We start from the raw sequence: 22,274 nt of genomic DNA on the forward strand, positions 1-22,274 counted from the left end.
CTGTCGACCCTTAGCCGCTCAGTAGCAGTCGAACGTGATTGGCTCTTACTTTTAGAACCAACCAATCAACGCAGTGTTGATAAGACGAACTCAACAGTTGTATCTGCTGAACATGGCCATTTGTAGCGTCAAATGGACCGCAGCCTATATGGCTGCGTTCCTTTTGACGCTTTCAGCGCTGAAAGCGTCGCTCCATCTCTATTTGATATTCAATGTGCAACGGAGATAGAATAATGCTTACAGCGCTGAAAGCATCAAAAGGAACGCAGCCAATGAATACCGGCTTAAGCACAGCCGCCGCGCGCCGCCGTCGATGCGTTTACGAACGCGCGATCGAGACGCGACTCAATGGACACGGGCTGCCTGTCAAATATACGAGTATTGAGTATTCACGCGACGCTCATTTCAAGTGCGCTCGGCAGCGTTTTGAGGGGGATGGTGCGATGTCGCGCCCGACTACGGCGACTACATTAACGCGCGTGAACCGCATCGGGCTTCCACGAGGACCGCCGAGCAGAACCGGCAGAACGTAAGTGCGTGTGGCCGCTCTTCGTTTGCAATGCACGTAACGCGCGCTCGTGCGTGTTTCTCCTTTTCCATTTTTTTTTCCCACGGATTTCCCGCGGGACGCGGATGCGAGGAGTCCCCCGGACGTACGTCGCCGCGACGTCGTAACGCACTTTACGCACTCCCAACCGCGTCGTTAAGCGCTCCCACCGTTTCCCGACCGCTCGATATCGCGTCTGCCTGACCGCGTAAAGGAACTCCGATTAATCAGTCATGCCACAGATGAGATCTCGCATTAGTCGCATTACTTTCTGGCTGTTAAATTTGCGTCATACAACGCCACGGGAGAGCTCGTAACGCCTGCGAGGATTACCGCGCGTAGTCATCGGGGATTGGATCTAAGAATTGACAGTATGTTGCAAAAAAAAAAAAAAATAACAGTGTTTGTTGAGTGTATGCGTCATATGTATATTCGCGTTGATAAAAGTTAAAAAAATTAATCTATTTTGCGTAACGCGATTAACATAAGTTATTGAATGTCTGGCGTGTAGACCGACGTTAGTCGAGATACAGAATGAATGTACGAGAGTCAATAATTATCCGCATTCTGTTCCTATAATTTAGAATATAATTTTGAACAACAGTAGAGAACATACAATTACGTTATTTTTATTAACATACTCCCCTTGCTTTTCAATGCGCTTGTTTCAGCGTTCTACAAACTTGCATATACCCTGGGAAGAAAATTCGGAAGAAAATGTTTTTGGTTTGTCCATTTAACCATGCGTACTGTTCTTTGTAGCTGATCTAGTGTACACTCGGTTGTATTTAAAAAATAGATAATCTATTTAGAAAATAGATATTTTTGAAGTTTGGGAAAAGCGAGATAGAAAGTTTTAGTGCAGTCTAGTGCAACGACACAAAGAACAGGCCTAATATATGCCCAAATACTGCTGTTCACACTGTTCAATGCTACATACAGTCCAGATCTCGCTTCTTCAGATTACCATTTGTTTGGTCCACTTAAAGATTCCTTAAGAGGTCGTCGATTTGCTACAGACTAACAAGAAGTAGTTCATACATGGCTGAGGAACAAATCAAAAACATTTTATTTTTTCGTGGGTATATGTAAGCTTGTAGAACGCTGGAACAAGTGCATTAAATAACAGGGGGACTATGTTAAAAAATGATGTATTTTTATGTTTTCTATAATATATTACTGTTCTAATAAATTATAGAAATGGAATACAGATAATTATTGACTTACCCTCGTACTTCATACGTGACAATTTTTTCAAACGTAAATCCAAGATATTTTCATTGTCTTTAGAGATCATAGAGATCAATAACATTTTTTTATAATAATTCTCTCATGTCGTTAAAAGTAAAAATATAAATGAGAAAAAAAACTAACATACTATCTTTTTCAATTTAATTTTATTAATTATTTATTAGTCTCTTTTTTCTGCATTATATATGACGAGCAGATGAACTCAGAATCTCAATGGCAGCGTTGTATATTACTGCGATGAAAGATGCCAATTCTTAAGGAGCTCTGCTTCTGTTGAAGTGGTTCTGGTTCAAGAGACCTGCTAAAGCACAATGAGAGCCATTGTATCAATCGTGCTGATCACACTGCTGTGTGGCATAAGCTTAGCCCCTATCAATGCTATTAGGAGATGTGCCAGTAGGAAGAAAAATGTTGAAAGTCTTTCTTCGAAGCAGATTTCAGCAGGCGTACCTGAGGACACATCCAATGACCACAATGTAGGTCGTGCAATAAAATAAATTTGTAATAAGCTAATGTGTTTTTTTGAACAAAATTACAATTCTGGAATTGTATTTTGCAAAGTTTATTGTTAATAGATAAAAGAGCTATCATACTATTTTAGTTGTAAACAATACGCTTACATTAACTGCTAATATTTATAACAAAATATTTGTCTTTCAGATAAATGAAGATATCAAATTTGAGATATGTAATAATTTCTGTCATGCCTTATGGCAAGAAGATAAAACGGCAAATGGCACTGAAATAACTATTTTGTCTCAAGGTATATATCGTATAGAAGTTTATTATAAATATATAAATGCTTATTCATAAATACTATTAATTATAATGTTACATTATTGCTTGATGTGGACTAGGTTGTTGGAAACAGTCTGGTGAACAAAAATGTGAAAATACAGAATGCGTTGCACTCCAGAGATCTACAAAAGCCTTGAACAATACAAAATTTTGTTGCTGTCATGGAGATTTTTGTAATCTCAATATTACAAGCTCCAATCTTGCCGATTCGGATAATAAGATATTTAATCCTCTTTCTTCACAAAAAAGTCAGCCAAGTAAGATAGCAGCAGTATATTAATAGCAATTAATTATCACAGATAAAATAAATTATATTATTTTTGTTTTTAGAGTTTTATATTTTATAGAAGTAATAGAACCAAAAAATATATTTTCATTTTCTAATATTTTCCAGCTACAGAATATCTTGAACAGTCAAACTCTGAACGATGGATTCTTATTATAGTAATCGTCATAGCGTGTACATTGCTAGTAATATGTACTATAGTGATGATTATATACAGAACGTATCACAACAATATTTTACTAAGATTAGGAAAGCCATTATCTTATAACGATCAGTTCATGGATAGCACAGCATTAAGAACTGGTACTTATACAGTTGACCACTTGAAACTTGCAAATATTGTAGGTATGTACTTACTAAGCATTCAATGAACTCAAGGATCTTTATCTATTAAATATTGTAATTGGTATAAATGCTCAAATTTATTTATTATAATTATAATCATATTATAATTGCAGGTCAAGGACGATATGGATCAGTTTGGCAGGGCAGTATGGGAGATCAAGATGTTGCAGTTAAAATATATCCATCGCACTACCGCAATTATTTTCAGAATGAAAGGGATACTTACTGTCTACCTTTTATGGAGCATCCATCGTTATTAAGTTATTATGGTTAGCAATCTTTTTTATTGAACTTAGAATGAATTATACTAAAAGTAACAATAATATGAAAAGATTTTCTTTTTTAATATTTGAATGTTTAATATCAGAATATAAAGTTCAATTTATATTCTCGTATTAGGTGTGGACGAAAGAATAAGCATGGAAGATAGTATTGAATACCTTTTGGTACTCAGTTTTGCTCCTGGTGGTAGTTTAACAGAATTCTTACGAGGGCACACTATTGACTGGAATACATTCTGCAAAATGAGTCTTTCTGTAGTTAAAGGACTTGCTTATTTACATACGGATATACGCAAAGGTGGTACGTATTACACTACTTCTTCTCAGAAAGGATAAAAATATTTAAAACATTTTTTATTTATTACTGTTTTTCATTAAATTATAATTTATATATAAATTATAATGAGACATTCGAGTATTAATATTTATATAAATATTGATTTCTAGACAAGTTCAAGCCATGCATTGCACATAGGGATATAAATTCAAGGAATATATTAATTAAAGCTGATGGTACTTGCTGTATTTGTGATTTGGGATTGGCAGTTCAAATCTCTGGATCTAAGTATTATGCTAATGGAGAGGAGCAACATGCCGAATTAAAATCAATTAATGACGTGAGCATCTAAATATCTAAGATTATATCTTCTACAATTCAAATCTCTATCAAAACCTGTCACACTAGGTGGGTACTCTGAGATACATGGCGCCAGAAGTGTTGGACGGTGCTGTTAATTTACGCGACTGCGAAAGTTCTTTGAAACAGATAGATGTTTATGCGATGGGTTTAGTTCTTTGGGAACTTGTCACAAGATGTTCCGATATTTATATTCCTGGGTCGGACGTGCCGCAATATAAACAGCCATACGAAAACGAAATAGGTAAGTACATGAAATATTTCTGAAAATCGTAATACATATTCATTGGCACTATTTTGATACTGTTATTAAATTTTATATTTAATTTAATTATAAAATATTTTTATTTACAATTTAGGTCTTCATCCAACTTTCGAACAGATGCAAGTCTTAGTATCGCGTAATAAAGCCAGACCACTTTTAGAAGGTAACTTAGTAGATAGACCAGGAGTGCGCTTGATTAAGGAAACTATAGAAGATTGCTGGGATGCTGATGCTGAAGCTCGTTTAACTGCTTTGTGTATAGAAGAACGACTTTCAGAGCTGCAGTCTCATCGTGGTAATGCATTTACCGATATTTAGCAACTATGATTATTCATATTCTAAAAGACATTTTCTAAAAGAAAAAACATTGTAGTAACAATGCACTTTACCGATGGAAGTCCAATGGTGAATTCTCACTGCACCTTAGTGCCTTCAACGACAAACAGTCTTTATAGTGAGTCCTCGCATCATGATAATGTACATGTTGTTCAACTTGCATTAAATATGATGCAAGATAGTAATACAAACGACAGTGCAATAGCTGAAAACTTAGTTACATTATCACCATCTGACAGCGTTGCTCATGAACACAGTTGTAAGTAATTAATATCAGTATTTATATATGTTATTCATTTTATATTCTTATCTCATTTTTCAACCAACTTCCATAATCTGTTTCAGTCAAAAATTCGAACGAAGTAGCGACATATAATCATACTCAAACGCTTCAGCCGTATCAAGGCAGAAATCCATGTATGGAAAGAAATTTAATGTTACAATCGGATTCGTTGGAAGACTTAGGTTGTAACGGTAACGTTCTCGTCGATAAATCACTAAAGCATGCGTGTAACGATCAATACAAAACTGGTACAGAAGCACAAGGCTTAGTTTCGCACGATTACTTAAGTCAACATACCACTCAATTAACGCAGCTTAGGCCGGCAACGCCTATACCGTATGTTCAAAATGTAATTTCCGACGAAAGTTCATCTTCGTACGGTAAGCGAAAGCAGACGAATATACAGGACACGTCTCTCCAAGAGAGCCCGCGGAAAAAATTATTTGCCTGGCCGAATTTAAAGAAATTGCTCATCAACAAGAAAATGTATCCGTACAGCAGATACCAAATAGATAGGGAAGATTCTAAGTCAAATTTATTATCGAAGCAAAATGTCCAAATTAAAATTGTTGAAACGAACGTAACGATCTCCCCTGGGGGAAAGTATGTAAATGGTATCATTGGTAAGACTTCTACTTCAGCGATGCCGGTAGAGAAGAATGATAAAAATACCGCACAAATGAGGAAGCAAAAGCAGTACGAGAGTGATAACACGACATCTAACGCGCGTCCTTCCACTTTGCCACTTGTAAATTTAAGAAACAAGAAGCGAGAAAATAACCTAAGCAGGCAAGAAAGCATAGATAAATTTAACGAAGTCTTTAACGTGGGTTCCAATGTAAACAACGCACTGAAGGATCCGCATATGAGAATAAAAACGCCCGGTGATTTACCGCCGTCTGTTAGGAAAATTCGCGGTCGTGCACAATCAACGGCGCGATTCTCGCTTTACGACGATCGCATGATGTGCAATATACTGAACGAGGAGGACGATCAAAGTGACAAAGCCATTTGGAATTCTGTGCCATTTGGTATGGATCTCGGTGATAGTGATGGGAAACATTCACCAACGAAACTTGGTACCAAAAATGTTACGTGCTTCTAATCAGATATCGATGTATTTGTAAAGTCTTTATGTCTATAATATAGTCAGAAAAGAATGAATACTGTAAGGTACCTTCCTTCAGCTTCAATTTTATGTACAGAATTTGTGTATAAGAATAAGTAAGATTTTATACTCGATGCAAAATATATTACTACGATATAGACATTAAATTTTAACAATTTAATCGATGAAATTTAAAAGAAATAGGAACATACTCGAAAGCTCGTGCTACTCGATTTATTTGTCACGTTATATTGATAGCGTACTTTGTGCGTAATGGATGCTTTTGACGAAGTAGATGATTGGGTATGACAAGTGCACATAACAATTATAAGATAGAAAATAGAAAATCAAATTGACGTAATCTATATGCGCCGGATTCTGTGAAATAAGTTTATTCATCATAAAATTGCTTTCATATATATGATATTTGTGAATTATCTTCTTTATATTCTCAATGTTCTTTTCGATTTAATAGAATTAATGAATTTCCAGTGTAATTAAATAAACATGGACAATCAATATTAACATTTACATCACATTATAAGATATTGTTAACATCTCGATGTATAATTGTCTTTTATTTTTTTCCACAGCGTTTAAAAGACATAATCTCTGTGTAATGTTAAACAATCTCTTAAAATGTCAATACTTATAGAATATTCTCCATCTGATATTATTAGCTCAAAGACTTTGTGAAATCATGGACGAAAGTACGTAAAGTTAATTCTTTTGTTATCGATTTTATATGCTTTCTCTTCACTGAGAGGAGAGACTGTATTTACTTCTTCATACATATTATAAAGTATAATTTAAGTTTTTAAACCCATTGTGCAACAAGTTTGTTCATTAATATGCAACGATATTTATCAGATATATATAAATCTACAATTAATACAAAGCCATGGATATTAATATAGGTGATTGTAATTATAAAGTAGAAATAGTAAAAAGATATATTTGAGCACAAAGTATAATTGTATCGGGTTATATGAAAATTATTTTTCCTGATCCTGTGAGCTCATTGTAAATATCTATAGTATAAAGAAAAAAGATTATTCAAATGCGTTAAACGTACTTGTTATGTTATATTATGTTGAAGATATCGTAAATTCTTATGTTATACATTTTGCGATACTTTATCGTATACGACATATGTTATTATTGACAAAATTAAGATGAATATGATTATGCAATAATGCAATTCATAATAAAGTATGTCTTCTGTCAGCAATTTTTGTTCTTTTATTTGAAACTATGCCAATATTTATATACTAATGGAATGTTTATGAGATAAATTAGAACAATTTTTCTGAAGAGGTTTTAGGTCTTAAAAAAAAATTTCTTAACGTACATTTGTAAAATTATGAACTTTCTACACTTTTATAAATTCTTGTACATACAAACATCTTTCATAAAAGTTTAATGTTTATTTTATTCAATAAAATATATTTTTTTTATCCGTTATTAAATGTTCTTAATTTTTTTTTTTCATTAAAAATTCGTAATGTGTTTCTTAACATTTCGATATAAATAAAGAATTAAAGTAATGTAGAAAATTATAAATAATTATGATTTAATATACAATTTATGTAATTAATAGCATAATTCATTTCGAATTATGCGTAATTTATATATATAAAAAGTAGGTTTTTTATTTAATCAAATACATGTCTTTGATACGTGACGTCATAAAAACCTACTTCGGGACTTCGGGTAGCATGATCGCGGTTGATGGTTGATCGCGGTGATCGGCAGGGCTGGACGCTGTGGGTGTCTCACGTGGAATCGTACCAAATTAATTTTCTCACAAGGAAGATTTCATCTGTAAAAAGTGTTTGTTTTTAAAATAAATTGCTAATCATGACTATCGTGACTCTTTTAAGCCGCAACGTCAATTTGCATCAGCTGTCGAAGCTGCGACCGTGTATTTATGGAGTAAGATTCTTAACCTCTTCATATTCTTAGATCGTGAATTTTAATCGTTTTTGCATAACGTCAACGACGCGGAAATTTCAGTATGATTTACTCTATCGTGTAATTTCTCTAGCAGAATGTGCGATTTTTGGCATCGCACGCCAAATTCGCCGAGCACAAACCGTTGGAGAAGCTTAGGAACATCGGTATATCGGCTCACATCGATTCCGGAAAAACTACGTTAACCGAACGTATCCTGTTTTACACTGGTAGAATATCGGAGATGCACGAGGTAGGGCTAAAATTTAATCATTACACATGTGTCTTTGTGGGCAAGCTATGATAAAAAGTATTTTCATAAAGTAGATCAGAAATATAACTTCTTTTCAATGTCAGGTAAAAGGAAAAGATAATGTGGGTGCAACTATGGACAGCATGGAATTGGAAAGGCAAAGAGGCATCACCATTCAGTCCGCTGCTACATATACATTATGGAAGGATCATAATATCAATATCATTGATACACCAGGACACGTGGATTTTACGGTGGAAGTCGAAAGAGCTCTGCGAGTCTTGGACGGTGCAATCCTCGTCCTCTGCGCCGTAGGTGGCGTCCAGTCACAGACACTGACTGTGAATCGACAGATGAAGAGATACAACGTACCTTGCTTAGCGTTTATCAATAAGCTGGATAGAATGGGCGCGAATCCAAAGAGAGTCCTGCAGCAGATGAGGAGCAAACTCCATCACAATGCTGCATTCATACAGTTACCGATTGGCCTGGAAAGTAATACAAAGGGCATAATTGATTTAATTGCCCAGAAGGCCATGTATTTTGAAGGGAATTTTGGGGAAAATATTAGGGAAGATGAAATTCCAAAGGATATGAATGCAGGTATTCGCATAAAATAATAATTCATATTGGCACATTTGCATTCTTAAGTTTTTAATTTATAAAGTTACTAAATTTGCATCATGTTGATTAGAGGCAAATGAAAGGAGGCAAGAATTAATCGAGCACTTAAGCAATGCAGACGATACATTTGGTGAATTGTATTTAAACGATACAAAAATAACTGAGAAAGATATTATGGATGCCATACGTAGGAGTTGTTTGAAAAGAAAGTTTACACCTGTGCTGGTTGGTACTGCGTTAAAGAATAAGGGGGTTCAGCCGTTATTAGATGCGGTAATAAACTACTTACCAAATCCAGGAGAAGTCCAGAATTATGCTCTTGAAGAAAAATCTGAGTAAGCTTTTTGTATCGATATGATATTTTGTTTGATAAATACCAATATATATCTGAAAACAAATTTTATTTGACTTTAGCGACGGCGAATCTATTAAAGTTTTACTGGACCCTAGTCGTGATGACAAAAAACCTTTTGTTGGATTGGCTTTTAAGTTGGAGGCTGGCAGATTCGGTCAATTAACATATTTCCGTTGTTACCAAGGAATGTTAAGGAAATCAGAAAATTTATATAACACAAGAACACGAAAGAAGGTAATTATATATGTATATATGCAATACTTTCTTTATAATTTACTATTGTAAAGTATTTAAAAAAATGCCATGTTAATTATTAATTATACATATTTCAGGTACGAGCTCAAAAATTAGTTCGACTTCATTCAGATGAAATGGAAGATGTTACAGAAGTTTATGCGGGAGATATTTTTGCTTTATTCGGCGTAGATTGTGCATCTGGCGATACTTTTGTCAGAGATTCTAAACTGGATTTGTCGATGGAATCAATGTATGTTCCCGATCCTGTGGTATCTATGTCTGTACAAACAAAGAATTCAAAAGATCGAGATAATTTCGCTAAAGGTATTGGTCGATTTACCAAGGAAGATCCAACCTTGCGTTTCCACTATGACACAGATAATAAGGTAACATTTTTTATATCACTTTTTGCTTCAAATATCTTTGAAGAAGAATCTTTGAATTAGTTCAAATATTTTTGAGATTTGTATTTTTTAACTTGTCCGCGCACGAATGTAGGAAACGGGCTAACTAAAAATCAAGCGCGGTAAATGATGCGCGAAAGTTTTATTTATATTTTTATTTTACATATTTTCCAACCTTTGACTGCGCGCCGATTAGATTTGTCAGACTTGAAACACAGCTCCGGTTGGAGTAGTAAAATCCCCCACCCTCTACACCTCGATTCGATTTAATTTTTGATGCTGCTTGCATCTAAATAACTAAAGAAATCATTGCGAAAAATATTACCTCAGCCAGGGTTTAAACCTGGAACTTCCTTCATTCCGTGAAGGTGTCGTACCAATTCGGCTACCACTGAGGAATGTGGTAATATTTATTGCAATAACCTATTATTAGTTGTAATATTACGCGTACTATTATCTAGTCGGCGCACAGTCAAAGATTGGAAAATATGTAAAATAAAAATATAAATAAAACTTTCGCGTATTATTTACCGCGCTTGGTTCTTAGTTAGCCCGTTCTCTATATTCGTGCGGATTTCCATTGGAACCTATACTTCGAATTTTTAACTTGTCTTTTTCAGGAGAGCATAATTTCTGGTATGGGCGAATTGCATTTGGAAATTTACTCGCAAAGATTAGAACGCGAATATAATTGCCCGATTATTCTTGGGAAGCCAAAAGTTTCTTTCCGCGAGACCTTATGTGAACCTTGTGAATTTGACTATCTTCATAAAAAACAATCTGGTGGTGCTGGCCAGTACGCTCGCGTGATTGGAATTATGGAGGTATGATATAAGTGGTTTTAGATTTAGATAGATAGATTTTTATCATTAATATTTATTGACATTGCATATCGCATTCTGTTTTTTTTTATTGTCCTCGTGCTTTATTTGCTAAGAAAAATGTGTGTTTTAGCCCTTGCCACCTGAGAGAAATACAAACATTGAATTTTCGGATGAAACTATCGGAACCAATGTCCCGAAACAATACATTCCGGGTGTAGAGAAAGGCTTCAGAGCGATGTGTAATAAAGGTTTGCTCAGTGGTCACAAAATCGCTGGAGTTAAATTTAGGATACTCGATGGTATGCACCATTGTGTCGATTCTTCGGAATTTTCCTTCTTCCAAGCCGCACAAGGTGCTGTTAGGGATGTTTTTGAAGCTGGTAGCTGGCGAATTTTGGAGCCGATTATGTTGGTCGAAATAGTGGGCCCGCAGGAATTTCAGGTGGAGTAACATTGCCTATATAGCTCATTTTGTATTTATATAATTTACCACTTTTCATTAGACAGTTTTTTTACATGTCTGTTTATAGGGTCTGGTATTGGGACAAATCAACAGGAGAAAAGGAATCATAAGCTCAACGGAAGTGATAGACGAATGGTTCACAATCATTGCAGAGGTGCCACTTAACGAGATGTTCGGTTACACCGGTGAACTGAGATCAACTACGCAAGGTAAAGGGGAGTTTACCATGGAGTACGCAAGGTACAGCCCTTGCTTAGCGGAAGTGCAAGAACAACTAATTAGACAATATCAAGAATCACAGGGAATAGTGATTGAAAAATCTCAAAAATCGAAAAATTAACTGTAAAACGTGAAATAAATATTTCTTGTTTTCTTAGTAAAATTGCGCAATATTATCATGAATGCTGTAAGTGCATTATGACAATATACGCATTGTTTATACCTAGTATATTTAACACACTCGACGTAAACCGATAAGTAATTACTAGTAATAGTAATTAATGATTAACAGTAAATGGACGAATGCGCAAAATTCATATATTTAACGTGTACAAATGTATCGAATGAGTTGTAAATATTAGTCCATGTCCGAAATGTGTGATATAAAATATAAAATAAATATATAGAAAATAATTTCTATCTGTGCGCACATGTATGGCGAAAAATGTTATAATTTATTTTCTATCTCCCTTCAGGTAACATTTATTTTTAACATCAGTCACCGATATACATAATTTTCATACTCTCCAGATTGGAACTACAAAAACAGACAAGATGATGACTTGTAATTTTCTTTTAGATTATTCATATATACAACGATGTATTTTCTGAGATTTTCCATGACTTGTTGCAATATGCAAATGATTAAGTTGATCAATTTCTACTTTCGTCCTTTTTTTCAAAGATTTATATATTTAAATAATAGAATTCTATCGTCGGCAATTCTAGTGTTAATTATAATAGTAAAAGAAGTTGTAATCCATTTTTTTATTTATTTTTTTCATTTATTTCGTGTGCTTTTTTCCTAATTATCATCTTTCTTCCGTGCAGTGTTTGGTTAAAGTGCGTATTTAGAAGTGCGAAAAAAACAAATTACGCGGTGCAAAGAAGGATTATGAAAATTGGGAATTAGAGATTAGAGTTCGACCAATCGGGGCAGAGCTCGACATTTTAATTAGCCGAAATCTAATCCTAATCCCCAATTCGCGATCCTCGACTCTCGATTGGCTAATGTCCATTTCTACCAATGCAGATTAAAGGCCATTGCACGTAACAAAGTTTTAGTTATAATCGTAAGGTCGTAAGAAAATAGACCAATCACAGTCGATTAGTCTCCTTGAGCTCGAAGAATAATCGAGTGTGATTGGTCTATTTTCTTACGGCCTTACGATTATGACTAAAACTTTGTTACGTGCAATGGCCTTAATTCCTATTATTTCTTCTTAATTTTTGAAATTAGAAAAAAATAAGAAGAAGAAAATGAGATTAAAGTTTATCCGCATTGGTAGAAATAGACGTGAACCAGGCTTAAGCCCGTGGACGACGCTCCCTCGGTTGTCATCAGGTTGTCATGACAACCGGCGCCTCCGCCCGTCCAGGTCTCCAGGTAGCGCGGCGGTCGCGCGACAGAACGCGTCGCGAAACGCGACGCCGTCCGTCGGCCGTTCGTGTCCGTGACGTCCGTGTGTGCCGCCTGTGCCGGGATTTTGGTGCGCGCGGCGGCGCGATCGGCGATCAGTAGCGGCACTGACATACGGGGGAGTGGTCGACGCGCGTCGTACCCGCGTTACCCCTCTATCTCGCGTTCCCGTAGCACGAGCGGATCGGAGCGCGCGTCGCGCGCGGGCACTACGTCAGGGAGGCCGCCGTCGCGTCGCCGTTTCCGCCTGTCCGGTCGCGGTCGCCGCGCGATCGCCGGGGGGCCGCATTGCACGCGGACCGCGCCGCGTGTTGTGCCCCGTTGCCCGAAAAATGTAATATGGCGATGGTTGCGTCGAACATGAGCGGCCACATACAGAAGCAGCTCACCAGGAGCCTCGAGCGGATCCTGGAGGAGGCGCACCTGAGCGGCGAGCTCAAGCTGAGCGGCCGGAAGCTCAAAGACTTCCCGAAGGTCGGCAAGGCCGGCACGGCCAAGTACAATCTGCAGGACACCGTGATCGCCGGTGAGTCCTTTTTTTTCCTCCTAGGATTTTCCGGAGCTGTCTTTTCCTTCCTTCCTTTTGCTCCCTTTTTTTTGTCAAGGGTGGAAACGCGCTCGAGACGCGAGAAGCAGAGGGATTGCCTGGAGCTGAAACTCCATTTGTTGCGTTTCGTAAAATTTATTATGTTTGTTAACGCCGTTTGTTGGCGTCTCTCTTTGCGATGTCGCGTCGCCACCGCGCGTCTTATGTCACAGCAAACACGCGGGTGTCAGCGCCCGGCGCGGTTGACGCGTCATGTTGATGCACGCGCATCGTAGCTCCGATATCCTCGATACCCGCGTGAACGTTCCGTGAGTGGCGCGTTATGCCCCGAAGGGGCAGAGAGATACAGTTCAAGTTCTACGAGCACTCTCTTGCTATTTTTATAAATGTCTGTCTAAATATAATCTATCTATTTTTGGTAAACATATGAGTTCGGTAAACATATACGAGTGTTTTAGAAAAATATTGATATTTTCGTTGTTTCTAGTAACGCTTACATAAAAATCTATTTTTTATAAATATACGAGTTGGGTCTTAAATATACCTACTTCGAAAAATGAATGTTTTAGAAAAATACTGATACTTTTGTCATTTCTAATAACATAAAAAACTATATATAATCTATTTATTTCTGGTAAATATATCTGAAAACGTATTTTGATAAAAATACGAGTATTTTAGAAAAATACCGATATTTTCGTTATTTCTAGTAATGCTTACATAAAAATCTACCTGTTTTTGGTAAATATATACTTGAAAATCTATGTTCAGTAAAAATACAAGTGTTTAGAAAAACATCGATTTGTTTATTTCTGGTGATGCTCAAATGTGTGCCCTCGAATGAGGTTGCTCGTTAACTCGGTGGATTTGGAGCAGCGTCATACGCAAATGAGAATCGGGTTGGCGAACGTTTTTTTGCGATTTGCAAAGCGTCATGGGCATTACTATTCATAATGCTGAACCGTGTATTTCCAGTTCTTACGTCTACAATATGATTAATGCATGTTAGATTAGGAACCACCCACCATTATCTTATCATAGATGAAATTTAATCGGTCAAAAACCGAGGATGTGACTATTATAAACAAATTTTTTTTTCCTATTCTCAGCAATACTCGATCGATATTTAGTTTCAAAATTCCTTTAAAGATTTCTTCTTTAAAGTCTTGATATTAATTCAAGTTAAAAATTTGTAATATCCACTTAACGCTAATATCTTTATCATGATCTTAATTAGAAATATTTTCTCTCATATAGAAATATTCTCCAAATTTATTGTTATAGAATAATTATACGCATAAGGGAGAATTATTTCTTGTTGGCGAATACACGTCGCGTCTCGAGAACGCTGTTAATTCCCTTGGATTATCCAAGAAGCGAATACATAGTACCGTTTGTGCCAAGTGCAATGACCAAAGGAACCTTTAAGCATTACCTAACACGCACGTGCACCTGCCAAGTTCGACATCTGGCGTGCATTACTCATCGGTAATTGCAACCGATTGCACGGCTTTGTAGCAAATATAAGACTGGCGGATTTATTAAACATTCCGCTAAGCACTCGTACGGCGTTTTGAAAACACATTAACGAATTTGATTCGCTTCCTCATTGAATTTATGGTGCCAGCTGATATCGATTCTTTGAGCATTACTTCGTTTTTAATGCGATCCTGATGCATAATTGTTATATTTTTATTGTTTCGCGATTGCAGACAGCTAAATCTGAGCTGTTAATAGGTTAATAATGGAATCACTTTGATGAAAAATAAGATAGCTAATATATGTAAGTATAATAATAGCTAATATATAAGTAGCATTACAATTTATGTTAATAGATTACGAAGAGACTCTATTTTTTACGCGTCAGCTCTATTTTATTCTCTTTGTAAGAAATAAGCTCACAAAATTAACCGCGTATATTATAAAAATACTAAAAAATAATAAATTAAGATAGGTTTCTCATTATATTATTTACGTAATAAAATGTGATAAATATAATGTTTTTATAAATTTAATATCATAGTATTTTTATTTTAAAACAAAGTATGTCAAGAGAAACAAATCTCGCTTAGTTTATTCTCACTCGGCATAATCCCCCGCTGCAGACATTAAAATTCTTTTTTTGACTGCGCTATTTACTCCCGCACGTAAGTACCTCCCTTGGCTTCATGTATATTAAAGACATTCATAAAATTCAACTCGCAGGCCGAAGAGAGTCAAACACGATCTCTGTAAAGTTATTATTAATTCTTTGTATCCCGATTAGCAATGGGAAAAAGAATACTGGAAATTACGAAGTTTAAACAAAATTTACAGCAAGAGAATACAGAATGCACTAGACCCTGACGTATTGTTGTCATACATAAAGAGATATGTCCGTACAGGATGAACACTATATATTAAATGAGCGTGACAAAACAGATCAGAGAAATGTGAGCTCGTGGGATCTCCATATAGCGAGTAATGTAAATAACGTTATAGTATCATATTATACATGCATATAATATGTATACAAATAATTAATAAGATATAATTAGATATAATTATTTTCATGATATCGTCATTAAATGATATTAACACTACGTTTTGTCCGTTTGAAAGTTCAAGTATTAAAAAAGCAATGTTTCATCACGATATTTTATTTCGGCGCGAGTGACGCTAATTTAATGAACTTTGACTAAAAATATAAGATAATTAATACATAACTCTTCAGAAAAATATTAGATACCTATATAAATGGTTTTTAATATAACCACCTTTTTGTAATATTTCTTTTCTATCTTGTTCCACTTTCTGTAATCGTAAAAACACGTCGGCGTGATGCAGAGTTCTCGCGGCGGGTGCGGGAACGACGAGAAACGAGAAACGAGGAAAAAGAAAATCATGCGCCGAAGTTATGCATCCCGTGGGGGTTTATTTCTGTCGCGCCGCATAAACGCCGGTGCGCGGCCATGCAATCGTGTCCGTAACTCTTTCGCGTCGCGCGCACAAAGGACTTTCCGCGTTATAATTTTCGCGCCCGATAGATCGACGTCCTGCTTCTCCTTTTAACATCGGTGGACGGCGGTTCGGCCTGAATGTAAAACGCGGCGTACCGAGCGGCTGGCGTGGCGGCAGCCACGGTGAATCAGCCGCAGGACCGCGCTATCGCGGCGCGCCCAATGCTTCCTGTTGTCGTAATAAGTACACGTCCGACAGCCGATAATTCCAAGAGTAACGAGAATCACGTGCGCGAGCATTAAGAGTTCGTGTCAAGCTTCTCGATACTATCGTCGTTGTCACTTTGACTCGCGAAGTATCGACGAACGCTTTCTGCGTCTTATTATGTTATCGTCCCGCTACTCCATCTCGAGGTGGTATTATTATCCACAATATTATTCCAGACGGTGTCGCGCTGCGTCTGCAACTTTTCTTCAATCAATCTTTATTAACTTCAGCTTATACCAAGAAATGGACTTGGTTTACAAAATAACTCACATAGCTTCCATGCAACCTTAATATTTAATCCTATCTATTCTTCCTTATTCTAGCCTTTTTCTCTTTTCATAATTCATCATTCTATATTTTATCTATAATTTTTTCTTTATTTCTTTTTAATTCTATAAACCAATCTTTGGTAAACTCACAATCCTTTACGCAGTGTCTAATGCTATCCCTATAATATACCTTGTCCGCAAACTACACATATATACGTCTGCAACTTCTTGAAAGATGAAATACGCGAGACTCTCCTGTCCTACGTCGCACTCGAGTCATTTCTTTGGATCAGTGATCCAGTCATAGTCCTAAGAATTTCGTCGAGATAGTTCATTCGAGATAGCATATTCATATATGCGCGTTAATGCATAATCCATACGTGTGTGTAGGACTCCGCAAGAGTGATGTGTGTATCGGACGGTGATCCGAATCGACACGCTGCAACATTGGGGCCGGTAAATTACGGGTTGTTCGCCGGCGTCGGGAAAGAATCTAGCCGATTCTAATTCCGCGGCCAGTAATTCCATTCGCTATTATACGTCTATTAGATTTTACGCCGCTGATTCATAATTCTTAAAGCGGAACGCAGGATATTCGCGGTCTGGTTTCGCCGACGCGGGGCCCCGCGCACTCACGCTTTTTTTTCTTCTTACACATGTACTTGCACGGTATATACACTCGCTCATCCAGTATGACACCTAACGTGTCAGGAATGCGAGATAATAATATTACGCGTGAGATTTTTTTTCTGAATCGTTATCTCCGCGAGTCTCAATTATGGCAGCATATAGCAAACTTACATGGCACGATAATAATTAATCTTACTTTCGTGTAAAAAAAACCCCAAGAGTTTTCCCGTTACAGCAGCCCGCGAACACATTGCCCCATATTTTCACCGCGCAATTATAATTAACGCTAAATGCGGCGCTAGACGAATGATAATTAACCGCGGCAAGAAGCTCGCATTATTTAGCGCACTGACACCCAGGGAAAGTGAAGACACTTTCTTACTGATTTCTTATCCGCGCTTTCTTTGAAAAGCGGTTCGAGCGATAGCTCAAAAGTGATGGCCATTCATATCTTATTTGAGTCGCGTCTCGGTCTAAAATTGGACGTTTGCAGTTCCTATTACAGAAATAACACAACGTACGTCTGCATATATCCCGCCCGTCGGATTCTTCGGCCGGATCGAATAATGGACTTATCGAATTTCGATGACGTTTGTCGGGAGATGGACGGTGAACAGAATCGCGAATTGGCGCCGCGCCGTCCCTGGAGGATGGTTCGACGATAGGGGACCACCGATGCATTCTCCTCCGTTTTACGTTCGTACCTACTTTCCCAATTATTATCGAACTGCCGCTCGTCCACCCGTCTTACGACGAGTCCCGCGACGCCCCGAAGGGGACGTAACTTCATTAACGGGCCCCCAGGTCACTGCAGTTCGCTTGATGAGAGACCTGACAGCTTATTCCCGCATCAGACACTCCCATGAAACATGCATGCACGCACGCCAGTTAACGTTATATTTCTTTTTCTTCTCCTCCGGGAGGCTCTTTTCAGGGTAGATATCATATTGACAGACTTAATTCGCCGTCGTAGAGAAAAATGTTTCGTAAAGTGTATATACGTACTTTTTAACGATATTAATATTTTGAATTGTTAATTATGTTAAACGACTTTCGCATGCGCGCATTATCTAACGCTTTATATATAGGGACATTGAAAACTGTATGTTATATATTATCTATATTATCATGGTACGTTTTTATATGTACAATTTTACACAATGTTTGATGTATGTGTGTGTTGCATTTCATATAGATTTAGCTCCGGAGTTATTCTGTACCTTTCAGTTTTCTAGCATTATTTTGTACGGTGTTAAGGCCGGTTTTCACACGCAATGATTGGTGGCGCCAGGCCGCGCCAGTCGACTAACGCCAGTAAAAATGCAAGTGTAAACACTTGATACAAACTGGCGCTAGTAATGTGGCGTTTACTGGCGGTTATTGGCCAAAGTATATAACCTCAAATTTGGAGGTTATATGCTTGCTGTCATTTACTGTGTGTTTAATAAATGTTAAATATTTTCCATAGTATACGCCAATCACTGTGTAAATACTTGTGAGTTTGCTAGTCGGTTCTGGCGCCAATGAATGCCAGTCAGTTGGCGCCACTAATCATTGCGTGTGAAAACCGGCCTTTACATTCACAATGGTTGAATACATTTTTCAATGTACAAACAAATGATTCGTTTACCTCCGTTGGCGCTCCATTATTCCTCTAGGTATACTACTAGGTTTCTTATTCATCTCGATTTATTCAACGTCGGCTTTCTCCCTATATACATAGCGCGTATTCGGTCAGAACTGTTATCGATTATGTCACGGTATACCGCGCGCATTCTTCGCACGGTGTAAGAAAGAAGGGTGTGACACCCCTTTCTGTGCCGTCCCTTTCTCTATGCACCATTACTCCATTTACTCCGGGCCGGTAATTCAGTCATCTCCGGAGATATTCGCCACCTTCGCTATCCGTGTAGGTTTTAAAATCAGCGTTCGCAGTGCGGACGAAAGCATGCACGCGCCGAGGTTTACTCCTTGGCATTCTGCGCGATCTTCTCTCTGCCAAGTGCAATTTCGCCGATGCGGTTGCGTGGGTCCGTACGTGCAATGTGCGTCCATGGTCGTTGTTGCAAGGACTCGCGTGTAGTATTCTTGTTTCGCGCGGGCTTCGGGTGTATCAAATTTTCACGAATACTCCCGTCCTTCGTTTCACGTATACACGCCACAATCTGAAAGATTAGAAAACACGCGCTATATATGTTCCGCGCGATGTTTCACCTTGGCGAAATTGTTGACGTTGTTTCTTTTAATGCTTTATGCATTCTTTTTCGTCCGCACTACGAGAAACTGATATTTACGCGAATGTTTTCTTGCACCTTGGTTATTATGACTTTGCTGAACGGTGCAACTGCAACGTCGACGAATATAAGAAACGACATTCTGCTTTACATCTGTTTTGAACGTGTCAGTGGATATTTCTTCCGCCTAATTACTTTTTAATAGGTCCAGCTTTCTTTAGAGTCATACGTAATAATTCTATTTGTCATAAATTCTCGATGACTAAATGTATTACTGTCTACAAATTTTATACTATTCAACGAATGACAATGTAGACTGCAGTCGCATCGATCCATTAATCGATCGAAGAAATCTGAGAGCAGTAGTGCGTAAAGTAAAGTTTGCGACTTCGTCGACCGTATAGTATCTCGACCGTCTAATTCGTCGAGCACGAATCTATCGGACATTTATTATGTGTTGACTATTACTATGTTTACGCGAGCGTTACCTCTGTAGTACTTAATTTACGATAATTCCTCCGCGTAAACGGGGTTTGTGGTAACTTACGATAATTCATTCCGCGTAAACGAGTGAATTATCGTAAATACTACAGAAGTAACACTCGCGCAAACGTAGTATGTATGATATATACATACGAGAAATCGCACAATAGCCATCGGGAATTTAGCAGCAATTAGCGAGGTTGCAAATACGTTAATCTTAAGGTTAGCGCGACCGTTAATCTTCGGTGCCAGCTATCTTTATTCCAGGAATTTGCCGTTTTCTTACGCCGTAATACTAACTTCTTTATGAAACCCATAACTTCTTTAAAAAGCACGAACGCAGAAAGACTCGAAAAAGCACGAACGAGCGCGTTCGAGCATAGTGATCGTGCTTCGTGCTTCACCTTTTAGCGGATTACTTCGCCTTTATTTTTCGTCTGTGTTTTCTCTTTCTCCCTCTCTTTTTTTTTACTCCGCTCCGTAACAGCTGTCGCGCAACGAAAGATCGGCCGACCACGACGAAAGTGTTTCCTTCTTGAATCGCTTTAGGACGATCTCTATAATATACTCGCGTATTAAAGGTAAATGTATATACCAATGCCTGGACACCTCGGTGGACACGTATATACCTATATGTCTGGACACCTTTATCATTTTAGTCTTTAAATAAGTATATAAGCGAATTAATGTTTGGATACTAACTAAAGTTTCAAAGTATTTCTGTCTTTTTTTTCTATCAAGAAAAATATTTCTATCTTTGATTTTAATTCGCGTTATACTTATTTAAAGAATAAAATGATAAAGGTGTCCAGACATAGGTACGTGGTCACTGATGTTCAGGCATTGGTACATTTACCTTAAAGGATTCCAGTCGATTCGTCGAGAGTGGAGTATATTCCAGGTACTGTTCGTGTTTACGTGATTTATGCAGTGATTAATCCCGTAAAGTGCGGTGAACTCTGTAATGACGCATCGAATTTTAGAAATTAATTTGGCGAAAGTTGATGGAAACTGGAATTGAGTACTCTATACTGAGTCTATACAAGTGATTATTAACAGAAAATCGCTCTCTGAATTATCGGAAATTAGTAAATATTGTAATAACAGATTATTTGATAGCAAAGAAAATATAAGAATATTATTACCACTCGATGTGGTAATAACGCATTAATATAAACCGGATCAGAAGATTAATGAAATTTCTAACTTTTTATTGGAATCTTTCTTAAAAATGACTTTCATCCGTTAACCTTTGCCATATACCCATCTGGGGTCTCTTAATCTTATGCATCTAAAAAATGGCGATATTTTCTGTTTCATCGAAAATAATGGTTCCGAATAGTTTGTTTCATAGCAATATTTATACTTTTTATTACTTTTATTACTTTTAATATAAATGTTTACCTATATATTAAAAATCCTTTATTTATGTCGAAAACTTCATTTTTTCAATATAAAATGAATAATCATAAAATGGGGTAAAAAACGACCCTAGGTGGGTATATGAAATTCTAGAACAGGTGAACGGCGAGGGTTAAATAATACAAGAAGAATCTTACAACCTGAGAAAAAAAATATGTAAGCTCTACCGAAGGAAAACGTGAATAGCGTTTTCAATCTCGACGAGAGGGAAATCGCGAATTCCTCACCAAAAATTGTCCTCTCCGATGATCAATAATTTCAAACGGAAAGTTCTTTCACCGCCGCTCGACGCTGCATGTCCTTGTCGATCCGCGAAAATCCGAACGGCACACAGGATACACTACCGGGGGTGGTGACGACCCTTCGAATTATCTCCAGCGGTATCGAAAACGCCGCGTCCGTTCGGTTTGTCCGCGAGGGTGAGGAGCGCCCGTGTTTTTACAGGGGTGGAGCGGCATGCGCGCGATTTGCGCGCGTGCCGAGCGGGGATGTGCTGTACCATGGACATAAGAGAGACATTCGTGTATATGCGGCCGAAGAGCTAAAGATAGAGGCACCGCAGCTGCAGAGACAGGGGTGCCAAAAGGTCGATA

At 37.5% G+C, this 22,274-nt stretch overlaps 3 protein-coding genes across 5 annotated transcripts in view; all 3 read left to right on the forward strand.

The window, feature by feature from the left end:
* Positions 1 to 329: 329 nt before the first annotated feature.
* Positions 330 to 7,368, forward strand: LOC112456929 (bone morphogenetic protein receptor type-2). The gene is made up of 12 exons (XM_025019742.1): positions 330 to 529; positions 1,995 to 2,274; positions 2,459 to 2,561; positions 2,656 to 2,853; positions 2,991 to 3,227; positions 3,341 to 3,496; positions 3,627 to 3,809; positions 3,956 to 4,125; positions 4,194 to 4,389; positions 4,505 to 4,705; positions 4,784 to 5,005; positions 5,092 to 7,368. Exons 2-12 carry the CDS (start codon positions 2,110 to 2,112, stop codon positions 6,132 to 6,134), a joined length of 2,874 nt encoding a protein of 957 aa, XP_024875510.1. The 5' UTR covers positions 330 to 529; positions 1,995 to 2,109; the 3' UTR covers positions 6,135 to 7,368.
* A 498-nt stretch (positions 7,369 to 7,866) lies between these two features.
* On the forward strand, positions 7,867 to 11,905 carry LOC112456930 (elongation factor G, mitochondrial). 2 transcript variants are annotated; one of them, XM_025019743.1, is made up of 9 exons: positions 7,867 to 8,072; positions 8,185 to 8,343; positions 8,448 to 8,946; positions 9,038 to 9,302; positions 9,382 to 9,556; positions 9,655 to 9,945; positions 10,584 to 10,787; positions 10,918 to 11,229; positions 11,318 to 11,905. In XM_025019743.1, exons 1-9 carry the CDS (start codon positions 7,998 to 8,000, stop codon positions 11,588 to 11,590), a joined length of 2,253 nt encoding a protein of 750 aa, XP_024875511.1. In that variant the 5' UTR covers positions 7,867 to 7,997; the 3' UTR covers positions 11,591 to 11,905. The 2 variants fall into 2 exon arrangements, with proteins under 2 accessions (XP_024875511.1, XP_024875512.1); XM_025019744.1 differs by having other exon boundaries at positions 8,188 to 8,343.
* Positions 11,906 to 13,228: 1,323 nt separating this feature from the next.
* LOC112456928 (leucine-rich repeat and calponin homology domain-containing protein 1) overlaps positions 13,229 to 22,274 on the forward strand; it is a 44,866-nt gene continuing 35,820 nt past the window's right edge. For both annotated transcript variants that reach the window (XM_025019741.1, XM_025019740.1), the window contains exon 1: positions 13,229 to 13,415. In XM_025019741.1, the coding sequence (XP_024875509.1) occupies positions 13,229 to 13,415 (187 nt within the window). The remainder of the gene's footprint in view (positions 13,416 to 22,274) is intronic.

Source organism: Temnothorax curvispinosus, unplaced genomic scaffold (assembly GCF_003070985.1).
Source record: "Temnothorax curvispinosus isolate PA1 unplaced genomic scaffold, ASM307098v1 QBEX01007309.1, whole genome shotgun sequence".
Classification (NCBI taxonomy): Eukaryota; Metazoa; Arthropoda; class Insecta; order Hymenoptera; family Formicidae; genus Temnothorax; species Temnothorax curvispinosus.

Excerpts from the sequence above, each read along its gene's own strand:
- LOC112456929 (XM_025019742.1), top strand. The coding sequence starts at position 2,110 with ATGAGAGCCATTGTATCAATCGTGCTGATCACACTGCTGTGTGGCATA. Across the intron at positions 4,390-4,504 it reads GCCATACGAAAACGAAATAG|GTCTTCATCCAACTTTCGAA; the intron begins GTAAGTACATGA and ends TTTACAATTTAG. Across the intron at positions 5,006-5,091 it reads CGTTGCTCATGAACACAGTT|TCAAAAATTCGAACGAAGTA; the intron begins GTAAGTAATTAA and ends AATCTGTTTCAG.
- LOC112456930 (XM_025019743.1), top strand. The coding sequence starts at position 7,998 with ATGACTATCGTGACTCTTTTAAGCCGCAACGTCAATTTGCATCAGCTG. Across the intron at positions 9,946-10,583 it reads ACTATGACACAGATAATAAG|GAGAGCATAATTTCTGGTAT; the intron begins GTAACATTTTTT and ends TGTCTTTTTCAG. Across the intron at positions 11,230-11,317 it reads TGGGCCCGCAGGAATTTCAG|GGTCTGGTATTGGGACAAAT; the intron begins GTGGAGTAACAT and ends GTCTGTTTATAG.